Raw genomic sequence first — 14,211 nt, 5'->3', positions numbered from 1 at the left:
CCCCTAATTAAAAAAAACCCTAACCCATCTGAATCCCTAGATTCTGAAACCTTATAATCAAACCAAATTCTGATCTCAGGCCTTGAGATTGTCCTCGAAGATCTTTTTGTCGGGCTTGGCGGCGTCGACATGTCTTTATCAGTGTAATTGTCCTCGATTATGTGCTTGAGGGTGATCTTCTTTGACGACCTTGAATGACTTTCCATCCGAGCTCTTGAGGGTGATCTTCTTTGACGACGACGACATGGTTGGTGACGGTGATAACGATGGTCTCGACGACAACACCGCTTTAAAAACTTGAAGGGGTTAGATATAGACATTTGGTTTCTGGTTGTAGTGACTAGTGAGACTTTAAAGGGGTGACTGGTGAGATTAGGTTGTTGCTCCAGTCTTCGCAGGGCCAACAATTGTCGATTGGGTTGCCGACAAGGAACTGGCTTTAGAATGAGACTGTGGGAAACAGAATCGAGTGACAGAGTCGAGGTCGAGGACGAGGAAACCTAAAATTAACAGTTAAGATTGGATGGAGATATGATTTTTTCAATCTCGTCCATCCATTTCAATTATAAACGAGGCAGTCTAGGTACCCGCGGTTCTTATACTTCGAGAATCGCCTCGAACCGAAAATTACAAAGGCCCGCCCCGCCCCCCTCCTGGTTTCACCTTTTTAAAATTAAGAACTAGCCCGTACCCACTCCGACCTGCGGTTCTTATACCCATTTGCCCACCTCTACCATGGATCATGCTATGCTTAAGTTGTCAAATAAATGAAATGTTTTGACATGGCTTGCTTATTAAATAGGTCTGTACAAGAACGACACGAGTCACGATTAAACCGGTTTAGATAAGAATGTTAATAACTTGATATTGACAATGAACAAATGTCATCTTACCTTTCTCTCTATACAATTATTTTTCTTGTATATTTTATAAATTTGGACTATAAGATGAAATTTTAGTATGTCAATAATAACAGTTTCTTTAAATAAAGAGTAATGTTAGGGAGACTAAATTTAGAGACTAACTTTGCAAATTAAATAATGTGTCACCAATAGAAATAAACACGTCTATCAACGTTTAAGTAATAAACCAATCATCAACTTACATATCCTCTAGTTTCCAAAATTTAGTCTCCTTTGCATTACTCTTGAATAAATATTTTTTGCATTTGAGTAATGATTTTCACATTTTCCGTCTTATCCTTATGCAATGCTCTTGTTTCAGTCATTTAAGGGCTGTTTGGTATCCTATTTGAATTTTTTTTATCATTTCTCAAAACATTTCTTAAAAACAATTTTCGTAAAGATTAAAAAACGTGATTGGTTTGAGATTTAAAAATTTTAAATCTTACGACTTAAACTAAACAAAGAGTTCTAAAAAGAAAGGGTCGCATGATAGGGAGAAAGAGGAGAGGGGAGGAAAGAAAGTAAGAGATGATTGAAGGAAAGAGAAATAATGAAGAAGATCGGATGAGATAAAAAGGAAGAGAAGTGAGAGAAAAAATCAAGAAAATGAAGATAGCAAATTGGAGGAGAGACAAAAAAGGTAAAAAAAAAAATACAAAAAGGAAAGATACAGAAGATAACACCTCTTTATACCCAATTTCCCAAATGATTAATAGATTAAAGTCAAGGCTAGTGGCATTTTTAGGTACTTTATAGGAAGAAAATGGGAAGCATGAATGTGAACTTTGTGCAGTTTGTACGTTTTGAATAGTTTATATCAATGTTTAATTTGTGTGAGGGAACAATGTTACTTAGTATTCCGGTCTAATGTTTTTTTTTTTTTTACTTGTAATTGAAAGATTTTAGATTCGATTCTCGTTAAAAATGAATTTAAATCACATTATTACTAATTCATTGTAAGATTAAGCCCATAATTTGTAAAAGAAAGAATTTGTATTTCAGGGATAAACAAATAAATAAAATCACGAGTGCTCGAAGGCTGTCAAAGAAGGAGTAGGATTCTCTCCCCTCCTCTTTCCATCCCCTTCCATCCCCTCTTTTCACATTATCTATTTTGTCTTTCTCTTATTATAAAAAATTAATAGAAGATGTTGACGTAACTGTATCGTGACCGTTTAAATAGAAAATAAGGAAATGGTAAGGAAAAAAAAGAAGAGATAACCCTATTCCGTCAAAGAAAACATGAAACGGTGCAAGTTCTCGAGGGCTCGCCGCAAGACCACGATTCTCAAACACACGGCATTACAAATATAAATAAGTTAACAAATATTCCCTTCCAGTGATACTTAAAAGATATTCTGATTAAAAACAATTGAAAAATATCTAAAGTGGTCACTTAACTTTCCTTGGTTACGGTATAATGACATTCTCCATTGAGAAATGTTAAAAGAGACTCTATTTAAAATAAGATTTTTTATGAATTTTTTGTTACTGTATTTTTTATCTCAATGTGTTACAATATTGGCATGAATTAATTAATTGTAAGGTGACAAATAGTGTATGAAAAATCTAAGATTCTAAAAGACGTTAACACTAGTCAGGCGGTGGGCTGAGGCTTAGTGCCTAGGTGACCTAGGCGGAAGTTTAGACTGACTAGGCGAATTTAAGCAAATTTATTATATATCATATAAAAAGTGACTATTTATGCTTAAAAAAATACATAATTATATTGAGATACATAAATTGTAAAATAAAATGACATATAAATTATAAAGTATTAAAATATATTGAGTACATGAGGAGCAATAAAGTATTAAAATATATTGAGTACATGAGGAACAAACATATAATGAGTGTTTATTCAAGTATTCAACAAGTCTCTTACATTTGAATGAAAAAATAAATTGCAAATGAAAGTTATCAATTTTTTGTATAAGTGAGATTCGCAACCTAGATAGGTCTAGTGCGCCAGACGGGCTCCTTAGCAAGTCTAGGCACATTTTCTTAATTTTCAAACACTTAGGGATTAATTAGAGTAGTGATCAGCCGTCTAACATCGCAACAGTGAGAAAATATCACTTTGAGAGAATCTCCTGCTGTAGTAGGTTAGGTGGTAGAATTTGTTTGTGACATTACAATGATTGATTTGTATGGTAATGAAACACTACCTACTATTGTATAAAAATAGTAGTTAACATTTCAGTCTAGTTCTTTTATAGGTTGAAGGACAAAGCTTTATTTGTTTAAGGTCAATTTAAACAAGTTCAATAATTTTCGAATTAAAAGGGTAGTTACTTAACATTTCAGAATCGCAAGTTCAATAATTTTCGTATACTTAATTAACAATTGTATACATATTATCCATATATTTATTAAAAAAATTCATGATTTTTTTTTGTGCGACAACTTCAAATGATTTTTCTTCGCTGAAGAAGTTGTTCATATATTTTTGGATTATTATGGTCGTTGATGACTCTTTCATAACTAAAAGTTCATTTTATTAAGAGAACAACGTAAAAATGAAAACAAATGGCAACTGATATTGTTACCTAGCTGTGAAATTTGACAAAAAGGTAAAATTATTTTGTATGTATTTACTATATTACCATACTTTTATTTTAATTAATTTTCCTTAATTTTGTTGACATATTTATTTTGACCCTTAATATTTTCACTTCTTTTTGCTTTCCAAAGAGAATTTTGTTTATAAATTAAACAAATATATCCTCACAATGATTGAAAAAATGATCTCGGTGGGAACGGGCGGAAGACTTTTGTTTTCTCTATTTTCTTTTTATTTTCTCGAGATTTCAGAAATAAAAGAAAGTTGAAGCCTGCTGCCCTTTTTGTCAAATTAATGATATTAAAGCGTTAAACTTTGATTAAAAAAAGTAAATCCTACTTATGAACTAAAGAATAAAGACGACCTTAGCAAAAATAATAAAAAAAAAAAAAAAAAAAAAAAGTCGATTGAAGTCGAATCTTTTGGATAAAAGGACACTCCTCACAGTCCTACTCACTCCCCTCTTTCCTCTGTCACCATAAACCTCACTAAACGCACTCAACACACAGAGAGAGAGAGAGAGAGAGAGAGAGAGAGAGAGTTTGGGCGGAAAAGATGGGTCGGAGCTCCTCATCTCACAAATGGGTCTTACCGACGCTGCTTCTTCTCGGTCATTTGGCTGCTGAAATCTCAGCAGATGATGGTGCGTTTTCTGGGTTCTCTCTGTCTCTCACTTTCTCTCTGAATGTTTGGAACCATTTTGCAGTTTTTTGTTTAAATTTACTTTATATTTTGTTATTTTTTGCTCATTTGTTCCAACTCCTGAGATCTAATTAGTATTATTTAGGCTATTAACTTTCCTGGGTTCGTAATTTCATTTGCAATTCTGTGGTTTATTTGGACATGAATATGCATTTGGTTTAGCTAATGACTGTTGAGTTAGCTAAATACCACGGTTGTTTGAAACTTTTTGAGACCCTATTTCACTTTTCCGGAAGCTATCGTAATCCTAACTCATTTTTCCGGACCCTCGTTCACCAAAATCACTTTAACTTTCACATAGTATAACCTAATTAATGTAACTTCCCTAATTTTCTTAACCGCAATTTTCTCAGTTTCTTGAAGCATTTTCAAATTTCAAATCTTCATTTAAATGTGGTAATGTATTGTTTTTTATTTTATTTTTGTGTACACTGGATTTGGTAATTTACTAGGAAGATAGCTATTTTGGTTAATTCGCAGTTCTGTTCGTAGATTTTGCGTCTAAACTTAAGAAGATTGGGTAAATTAGTAAAATTACTCGCACGATAGATTTGCGCTACAGCTAAGTTTTGCTTTTACGCTTTTTTTTTACCGTCGCGCGGTGGGTGGAAATGTCTAAATTAACCTAAGTAACCCGTTTCGCGCCAAATTTCTGGCACGTTTTCTCACCCCCCTCCCTTACCTAATCAAGAGGACAAAGTCCCTTTCCGTAAAGGTCACTTACCCTGCAAACAAGGGAAGTTTAAAACTCCGGTACTATTTATTTTAACAAAAAAAAATCATATTTTCACATTAAAAAGTCAATATTAATACTATTTATTTTAACTTTATTTTGTCGTTATCGTTAAAGCTCATTTATTTTCATTAGTTTTTCTTATAAACAATCTCTTTCTCCAAAATTCAAGAATCAAATTATTCGGATCTTTGAAATTTGATCAAATAACTAAAAATTATTATAACTTTCAAGGATTCGAATTTTAAAAACTGTTGGATCAACTTTTAAAGCTTCGGAACATGAAGGAAGGGATCTGTCTCTTTCCCTATAAACAATTTACAGCTGTCCTTTCGGATCACCACCCCAAATGGTGTTTGGTGGTGTACTTAAAAATAAGGTCCCTTTGTAGGGTCCACGCGTTCAACTCAAAGATTTTTCCTTTCTCTCCATATTTTTTTTTACCATTTTTTTTCATTTTTCCTTCTTATAAATAGATATTTTAAATTACTTTTAACTAATTGGCAAAGAGGGTGGAAGCCGAATGCTTGTGCGCGGAGTCAAATCTAACCGACTTAATCTATCCGCATTGGGAAGAAAAGATGATATTATTGTGGGCTTCCCAACGTTTGAGGCCCATGAATGGATAAGGCTATCCAGAGGATTTGCTGAGCGTCTCAAAGAGATTGGAACTTGGATAGATCTTCTGCTTTCTCTGGTGAATTGGGAAATTGTAGCGGCACAAAATTGAAGACAAAAAAGCTGGAAAAAAAAAACATCAATTTATTCCCGAAAACATTTTAAATATTTTTGGATTTATAAACAACGCCTTGAGACTGACATTTTTTCTGATTTTTCTCAACTTATGATGTTATTAATTTCACAAAGGGCGAAAATATCACTAGCCGACACAATTTTGTCTTGGAGTGGGCAGGGTCCTCGGTGTCATATCGTGATAGAAGAAAATCTGACTGTTTTGTTGTATTTTTGTTTCACATTTGAGATCTGGAAAGACCAATTTTTGACCATGGAATCATAAACTCATGGGCCATGCGATGGGTAACGACAATTGAGAAGAGGTTAAGGTTGAGTAGGAATTCTTGATCAAAATATTTCGTAACTTATTTACAAAGTTTCGTGTTTATGTTTATAATTGTTTATATTATGAATCATTACGTTAAGATAATTTCTGATCGTTAGTCAATCAATTGTAACAAATAGATAGATGGTTCGTTATATGTTTTTGTCGAATCTATCTATTTGTTTTTATACAATTCAATGGCTAAACGATCTTATTTTAATTAATTTTGTAAAAATTATATTTACACTGTGTTTTATAATGTAAACTATTTTGATCATAAACACGAATTTTGTGAATAATCCACAAAATATTGTGAGGTGGAATTTCTCCTCAATCCGTGAGGAGCGGAGTCATCATTATTATAATAATTAAAGGCATTTGCCCCTTTTTGGGACAAAGCGGTCCCCATTTTTTATGTGAGAGAAAGGCCAAGGCAAAATAATTTTAGCCTTTTCTAGGACCATGAGGTGGCTTTAGGACAATAACATACTTGGCTTTTTTAGGTTAACCCAAGATTAATGTGGTAAAACACTTCTTGATATCTCTCTTTTGTATCGGTTTGGGGAAGGGAAGGCTATCGATTTAGAAGTTCGATTTCTTATGTAAAAAGCACCTTTGCGTACTTCTTTTAGCTCGCAAATAATTTTTTTTTTTTTTTATTTATAAAATTTGACACTTGAAGTGCATCCTGAGATCAACAGAAAGCACCAAAAAAAACGTATTTAGAATTGAGATTTGCTTTGCTTATAATTATTTCTATCGAACGTTGCTACGTGCTTAAATTTTATTTCGTTCGAATAAAATGTTAGCGTCAATTGCTTATGTACTTTTGCACAAAACACATTGTTAAGGAATGTGGCCTGAATGAGTAACATACATTTCTAAACCAATGTCGTTTATTGCAGGGCCGGTGCCAAACGGAGATTTTGAACTGACCCCATCGGGCGGCTTTTCAAACGACGGTGCCGTAGACGGACCCGCCGGGATCCCCAGCTGGAAAGCAAACGGCACCGTCGAGCTTGTTGAATCCGGGCAGAAACAGGGTGGGATGATCCTCATCGTACCGCAAGGTAGACACGCGGTGAGGCTCGGAAACGACGCCGAAATAAGACAGCAAGTGAAGGTGGAGAAAGGGTCGATATACTCGGTGACTTTCAGCGCGGCTCGCACGTGCGCACAGCTGGAGTCGCTGAACGTGTCCGTGCCACCTGCGTCGCAGACGATAGACCTGCAGACCTTGTACAACGTGCAGGGGTGGGACCCCTACGCGTGGGCCTTCGAGGCGGAGGAGGATGATGCGATGTTGGTCTTCAGGAATCCCGGCATGGAGGATGACCCCACGTGTGGGCCCATCATCGATGACGTTGCTATGAAGAAACTCTTTACCCCTGATAGGCCCAAAGGTAAAATTCTTGCTTCTATTGAAGAAATTTTTCATTATTATGATCGGAATAAAGATAGTTTGTAAGAGAGATTTTTTTAATGTGATCCGAACACGAGATGATATATCATGTGTTATTATAAAAATGATAAAATATGTATGTTCAAAAATTAATAATTTAAAAAATACAATTTTTCATTACTTATATAAAAACATATAAAAATTTTCTCAACCCTATTGGCCCATTAATTTAAAAGGTTAAAAAGTAAAAAAATTTGTACACGTGGCCAAAAATGATGTGAAGCTTTTAGAACTTAGGATCCACTATGTGGGGGAGGGGATTGTCCAATGACATTCAAAAGTCGTGATCCAAAACTTTGTCTTCGCCGACAAATCCAATATTATTTTCTTGTGAAATAAGTGAGGATGGGAGTGAATTTCAAAAGTTGATGCAACGGAATATGTCATTGTCACATATTGATATTATTTTAAAGCAGTCATAAAATTGTCTTTGAACATTAATAGATGCCTTTCCTATTTTTGTTGTATGCCAACCTCTATTTTTTTTGTTTTTTGTTTTCTCTTATCACATTATTAATCATGTGCCGGAGAGAGCTGCTGTGCAACCAAGAGATAAATAAGGACTTGTTTAGAAGTTTTTTTAGAAGGCAAGTGAATTTCGAAAAAATACTTAAAGGTGCTTTTTAGCGTTTTTTCTAAAAAACGCTTAAAGTGTTTTTGAAATTCAAAAACATTTTCTTTAAAACCGTTTTAAAGATGTTAAATTTTGTGTTGAACTGACATATGAAAGAATATTAACCTTTATCTTGATTGGACTATAAATTTTGTTTGTTTTGTAAAGTCTAGCAATCCCAGAGAACCAACTTTCTCACCAGTTGCCATATTTTGTGCAGACAACGCAGTGATCAATGGTGATTTTGAGGAAGGTCCATGGATGTTTCCAAACATCTCACTCGGAGTCCTGCTCCCAACCAACCTCGACGAAGAAACTTCTTCTTTACCCGGTTGGATCGTCGAGTCCAACCGGGCTGTTAGGTACATAGACTCGTACCATTACGCAGTGCCACAAGGCAAACGGGCCATTGAATTGGTATCTGGAAAAGAAGGCATCATTTCCCAAATGGTTGAAACTTCACCAAACAAGCCCTACACCTTGACCTTCTCATTAGGCCATGCTAATGACAAATGCAAGCAGCCTCTCGGCATCATGGCATTCGCCGGAGACCAGGCGCAAAACGTCCATTACACACCGAATTCCAACAGCACGTTCCAAACCGCCGGCGTGAATTTCACGGCCAAGGCTGAGAGGACAAGGATTGCATTCTACAGTGTGTATTACAACACCAGGACTGATGACATGAGCTCACTCTGTGGGCCTGTGGTGGATGATGTTCGGGTTTGGTTCTCCGGGTCATGGAGAAATGGGCTCGGTGGGTCGGGCCGGGTGGCACTTGGGCTTGCTTTCTGGGCTTTTGTGTGGGTTTTGGTTTAGTAAGGGTTAGGGTTTACTAGGGAAGTTTATCATATGTGATGTTTTGGTTTTAGTACGTCTAGCATGGGATTTGTTGCAAACAATAGTCCCAAGTACCAAGTTGTATGTGGGCTTTTACTATATGGTTTTTATATGAATGAGAAATGTGTTCTCCTTGATCCAATTGTCGTAATTTTGATCGCATAGCTTTATAATTTTAAGAGAATTTTAACGAAAAGTTTTCGGTACTATTCATTTTAATGAAAAATCATATTTTTACACTAAAAAATCAATCATATTACTATTCATTTTACTCTTTATTTTGTCTTTATCGTTGAAACTCAAAGTTTTCAAATCTTTTTCATTTGTTTTCCTTAATTTCAATGGTAGAACACTTCCGCTACTCTTATGGTTCTTACCATCTACAATCCATATCGAGACATAAGTTCAATATAAGAATGTATGTGTACTATTGGGTCGATATCTTCCTAAAAGAAGCTCATAGATTGGTTTTTTAAAATACAAATCATATGTGATCATCACGTAGTTTGATGCTAAAATACCAAAATGTTTGACAAAGTACAAGATAATTAACAAAGTGACATGTTAGCTTCATCTTACTCTTGGAAATGAAAATTCATAAATTTACCACACAAACCATTGATTCTGATGGTCCCCGCTAACCCATTTCGATGGTTCACCTCACACAAGTCAATGGTCGAATTTTTTGGTCCTTAGCCTCTGGACGCTAAAGTCCATAGATGATCCAAATTCTGAAGAAAATTTATCATTGGATTGCAAACATTTGACCTTGATAAAATTGACAAAATGGAACTGCAAGTGCTATTTTTGCAAGGTACAAAATTGAAGAACAAAGGAGGGACCGAAATGACGGTAATGCCCTAATCACACGTCATGCGTATCACATGGGGTTGGGTCTATATAAAGGTGGAAAGGGGAAGAAAACAGAATTAGGAGAAGAAAGAGCGGGGGCCTGTCCTCGCATTTGAAACCTTTGAAAGGTTCGCTCCCTCCTCTCTCCTCCCCTCCTCTTTCTGCTTTCCACAAATGGAAGGCGAAGAGGGGCCGACCGTCACCACCCCCGCCGACACCACCCCCACCGTCATCACATGCGGCACCGACGCCCCCCCACCGTCTCCCCCGCACGGTTCTGATATCTCACCCGTTGGATCTCCCGGTCGCGCCTCCTCTGAGATTCAACCACATCCGTCGGATGATGACCCTGATCAATCGTGTGGGACTGGCGGTCTCTCTGAGGATCTCAAACAGAAGATTATTAAGCAGGCAAGGATCCCTCTCTCTCTCTCTCTCTCTCTCTCTCTCTCTCTCTCTATATATATATATATATATAGAAGGAATTTGATTTGGAGCTGATAATTTGATATTGTATAGACCTAGCAATATGTGTTGTATTGATTATAAACCCTAGAGCCACATTTATCATTGTTTCAGTAGCTCTACGATTGTTGGAATTATGTTCTTGATTCCTTCTTGCTTTGGTCTAAATTGAAGGAACAAGTAAAAAATTGGTAAAATAAATGCAATAAAATTGTTCATAGATAAGATGATTTCTGCAATGCATACGCATGGGATAAGTGAATTTGAATCGAGTGCGTATCTGGAACCACATTTTGAAGCCAGATTAGTGTAGACCATAATGTCTAATTTCTGTGCCCACTTTGTTAACCATTAAACCGAATTTTAGCTGCCCTGAAGTCCAAATTAACTCGCATTGAGCTTTAACCAAACAGCGGGGTTAAGAAAGTGTTTGAGTAAACGTAAAGGGAGAGAGAAAACGAAGTATTCCTAATTGACATTGTAAATGTTGCTATACTAATTTTAAGTTCTCATGCGAGGTTTGTTTTTCAATTCTTTGTGGATTTGCAGGTGGAATATTATTTCAGCGATGAAAACTTGCCTGCTGACAAGTATATGTTGAGTATGATTAAAAAGAACAAAGAAGGTTATGGTGAGTGGTTACCGTTATTGTTTGATTTAAACATTGTTTTAATGGTTTGATGCTTTTTGTACCGAACTGAAACTTGCATAGTTTTTCATCTGATTTGATAACTGCCCACTTTAGCAAATATCTTTCCCATGTTGTACCCCTAATGGCTTCTTATTTCTTCTTCCGTGATTGATGCAGTGGTACGTTTTTCAAAGACGAATGCAGGAAAAGTCATTTTAAACAAAATCTTATTTTATCATGCTATAGCTGTCTATGAACTTTGCCCACCAGCTGGTTTAATCACTTGATCCACGTAATGGGCCAATAAAACTTTGCGGGGGCATTACTTTTTTTCCAAGTGTTTTATTAGACTAACTACTCCTTTAATAAAATAAGATAAGGGTCTGTGAAGAAACTCTTCCTCAATCATCCAAAGTAGAATTAATTTCATGCAGATTCCTCCATTTGGCAATCATAGAGTATTGAAATTACCAAGCAACAAATTGACTTGCAATTTGTTTGACTTACCTCCAGTTCATGTGCCTGGATGTGGTTCTAAACCAATATATTCCAAGGTGTTTTATATGTCATTTTCTACATGCTTTATGGGTGCTGAAAGTTTATAGTGTTAATAATGTTTGTGTTAATAAAATCTGGCTTTAGTAGAGTAGAGAAGACGAAGATGATGAGTAAAGCAGGTACTTCTGACAGCTTGCCTTGCCTGGGTGTTTTCCTGGTGCAGCCAAATTTGGTTGTGCCGAGCATCTGTGGTTGGCGTTGAATGACCATGCAACTGACTGCTGACTGATTCCTTCTCTATTCATTAAATTCTACTGCTAAAGCAGTTTTCAGAATTAGAAACATTTTTTTCATTCCTCTTGGTTTTCTTGTTTCTAATTTGGTGATTTATCACTTCTGAGAAAGGGGGTGATTGCTTTTCTAGTGGCAGGAATATGAGAACTGCCCTATTATTTTTTCGACTTCGTTATCTCCTTCCTCTGCTTGTGTATGTGAGTGTATTAACCACTAACTGCAAATCCGTGTGGCACTGAAATTTTTTTATACATCAAATTGCTTCTTCTGTGGTGGTAAAAAATCTTAGTTGTAAGTTGTAACAAATTGAAAAATTATTAAGTAGTCTCCCTTCTTCACCCTGTCATGTTAACAGTTTTCACTAACTCTTGGCATATCTTTTTGCAGTTCCAATTTCAGTTATTGCTTCTTTTAGAAAAATGAAAAAGCTCATCCAAAACAATTCGTCAATAGCGGCTGCATTGAGGGAGTCTTCCCTCCTTGTAATGTTCTTATTTTGTTCTCTTTAAAATTTTTTAGTGCAGGTTGAATCACGAATATGCTAAAAAGATAAGCATAAATCTCCTTCTTGTAGGCTGTGAGTTCGAATGGGAAGAAGGTGAAACGGATTCATCCCCTTCCATTAACTGAAAACAAGGATCCAAAGGTATCCTTTTGAACTTGATTTATTTATTTATTTTTGTTCTTAATTTTTATGTATTATTTTTGGAAAACTTCAAGCATCTAATTTCCGCATTATAGTGCACTGTCTTGGTGGAGAACCTACCTGAGGATCATTCAGTGGAGAACCTTAAGAGTATACTTGGTGAAGCTGGAAAGTATGTTCTTTTCCTTCTTCTGTTTTTCCCATGCTGTGACATTACTGTTCTCTACAATTTTGATTATGGCATGGTTTTCAATTTTCCAGAATAAAAGATTTGTACATACTCGACCCACATGCAATAGAAGTGTCTACAAAAGGCGGCAAGGGTAAGAAGCTGATTAGTAATAAGGTATGGTTTCTAAATTTTATGTGCATGATTGTACATGCTAATTATCTGAATCTGCTGATTTAGAGGGATTGGTTACTGAGATACACTTTCCATGATCGGGATTTTTGTGGTTGGTGAAAGTCTTCTGTTCTTTGTGGTCTGAGGCAAACGCTGTCTTTACACATATGTTTTGAGGTCTTTCTGAAGACAATTTTGAGATATTTCGGCAGCCTTTTGTAACGTGTCTTGGTTTTTGTCGCAGTTGCATGCCCTTGTGAAGTATGATACTGTGGAGGCTGCTGACAAAGCTGTAAGTGTTTGTTCTTTCCAACGGTATAATCATCAACATCAACATCATCATCATTTTTCATACGGCTCTCTATAGCTCGGATAATCAATCCTTAGCTTACAGTTTTTTCCTGGTGATTTGTGTCAGGTCACTACTTTAAATAATGAAGAGGATTGGAGAAATGGCATGCGGGTGAAGCGTCTAAAACAAGTGGTATTTGATCCTGACTTTTTTCCTTTTCATTTTTCTATCTTCACTTTTGGCCACAAGAGGAGTTAATGTTGGTATTATTCACATCAGGGGAAGTATGGACAGAGAAAACAACCCTGGAGGGGTTTCGAATCTGAGAAGAGTAGCGGCAACAGAAGTAATGATCAAACAGGAGACGAGGAGAATCATACTGTAATTGTGAAACATAATGATGCACGGACAACTGATGAAGAGGTAAGCGGTGGTTATGCTCATGAGCAATTGGTGTTATTTTTGTTGGAGTCGTTGATGGATCCAGATCCATACAAGTGTTTCATTACACTCGACTGGTTTTAAGTTTTGACCTTTTTGCTTCTGCCATTCTAGGACGGAGAGCGAGTTCCCAAGGAGAAAACTGGGCATAGAGGTCGAAATAGGGGGCTATCAGGAAGGCAAAAATACCGTGGGACCAATGGATTTGGTACGTTGGTGAACTAATATTTTGAATAGATTCCGACTCTATTCACTTAATCTAACCAAAATGTTTCCCCAGGTCATGGAACTACTTCGGCCAATCACGGCATTGAACTTTGGAAGCCACCACCCGGCCCAAGGATGCCTGACGGAACCAGGGGATTCACAATGGGGCGAGGGCGGACTCTGAGCACAGCCCAGAGTTAGCAACTGGGTTGATCACCAGACCTATAGGGATTTTGTGTTTCATAACGTCTGCGTATATATTGCACTGAGATCCGGTAGATCCGTGATGCGTCTACTCATGCTGGCGGACTTATGTGAATATTCATCTATCAACCATTATCCGAATTTCTGTTGGGTGTAAACGGATAAATTATTTAATCAACTGATTTAACTAACATTTGTAATATTGAGAAATTATTTGACATGACATATTCGATCGAAACATTTAGCAATAAAAACATTCCCAAATCGGTTTTTGTCGTGAAGAAATGAAAATCCAACACGTTTGCCACTCGTTAGTTGACCACTCGTTAGTTGACAACCCCAAAGCTTACTAGTGTCGTGTTTTACCTAATTTGCCCTTTGACTACCTAGATGTTTCGATCGAATTTCAAAGGGTAAATGTTGGATCCTCATTCAGGTGACACCTGACCCCACCAAACCA

At 36.4% G+C, this 14,211-nt stretch overlaps 2 protein-coding genes across 2 annotated transcripts; both read left to right on the top strand.

Annotated features, from left to right (window-relative positions):
• The first annotated feature begins 3,928 nt into the window (after positions 1–3,928).
• On the top strand, positions 3,929–9,015 carry LOC137725442 (protein BIIDXI-like). Its single transcript, XM_068464127.1, has 3 exons — positions 3,929–4,111; positions 6,869–7,366; positions 8,259–9,015. The coding sequence occupies exons 1-3, from the start codon at positions 4,024–4,026 to the stop codon at positions 8,855–8,857; spliced, it is 1,185 nt and encodes a 394-aa protein (XP_068320228.1). The 5' UTR covers positions 3,929–4,023; the 3' UTR covers positions 8,858–9,015.
• A 709-nt stretch (positions 9,016–9,724) lies between these two features.
• On the top strand, positions 9,725–14,026 carry LOC137726267 (la-related protein 6A-like). The gene is made up of 11 exons (XM_068465168.1): positions 9,725–10,141; positions 10,745–10,826; positions 12,006–12,100; positions 12,193–12,264; positions 12,360–12,436; positions 12,526–12,610; positions 12,852–12,899; positions 13,026–13,091; positions 13,179–13,322; positions 13,455–13,548; positions 13,621–14,026. Exons 1-11 carry the CDS (start codon positions 9,905–9,907, stop codon positions 13,746–13,748), a joined length of 1,128 nt encoding a protein of 375 aa, XP_068321269.1. The 5' UTR covers positions 9,725–9,904; the 3' UTR covers positions 13,749–14,026.
• Positions 14,027–14,211: the final 185 nt, after the last annotated feature.

Source organism: Pyrus communis, chromosome 2 (assembly GCF_963583255.1).
Source record: "Pyrus communis chromosome 2, drPyrComm1.1, whole genome shotgun sequence".
Classification (NCBI taxonomy): domain Eukaryota; kingdom Viridiplantae; phylum Streptophyta; class Magnoliopsida; order Rosales; family Rosaceae; genus Pyrus; species Pyrus communis.
The sequence above is the reverse complement of the archived record's forward strand: the minus strand, read 5'-3'. Positions and strand labels throughout refer to the sequence as shown.

What these genes read in the sequence shown, in the direction of transcription:
- LOC137726267 (XM_068465168.1), top strand. Translation starts at nt 9,905, where the DNA reads ATGGAAGGCGAAGAGGGGCCGACCGTCACCACCCCCGCCGACACCACC. An exon ending in TGGAGGCTGCTGACAAAGCT is followed by an intron (nt 12,900 to 13,025) that starts GTAAGTGTTTGT and finishes GATTTGTGTCAG; the next exon opens with GTCACTACTTTAAATAATGA. An exon ending in CCGTGGGACCAATGGATTTG is followed by an intron (nt 13,549 to 13,620) that starts GTACGTTGGTGA and finishes ATGTTTCCCCAG; the next exon opens with GTCATGGAACTACTTCGGCC.
- LOC137725442 (XM_068464127.1), top strand. Translation starts at nt 4,024, where the DNA reads ATGGGTCGGAGCTCCTCATCTCACAAATGGGTCTTACCGACGCTGCTT. An exon ending in TGAAATCTCAGCAGATGATG is followed by an intron (nt 4,112 to 6,868) that starts GTGCGTTTTCTG and finishes CGTTTATTGCAG; the next exon opens with GGCCGGTGCCAAACGGAGAT. An exon ending in TACCCCTGATAGGCCCAAAG is followed by an intron (nt 7,367 to 8,258) that starts GTAAAATTCTTG and finishes TATTTTGTGCAG; the next exon opens with ACAACGCAGTGATCAATGGT.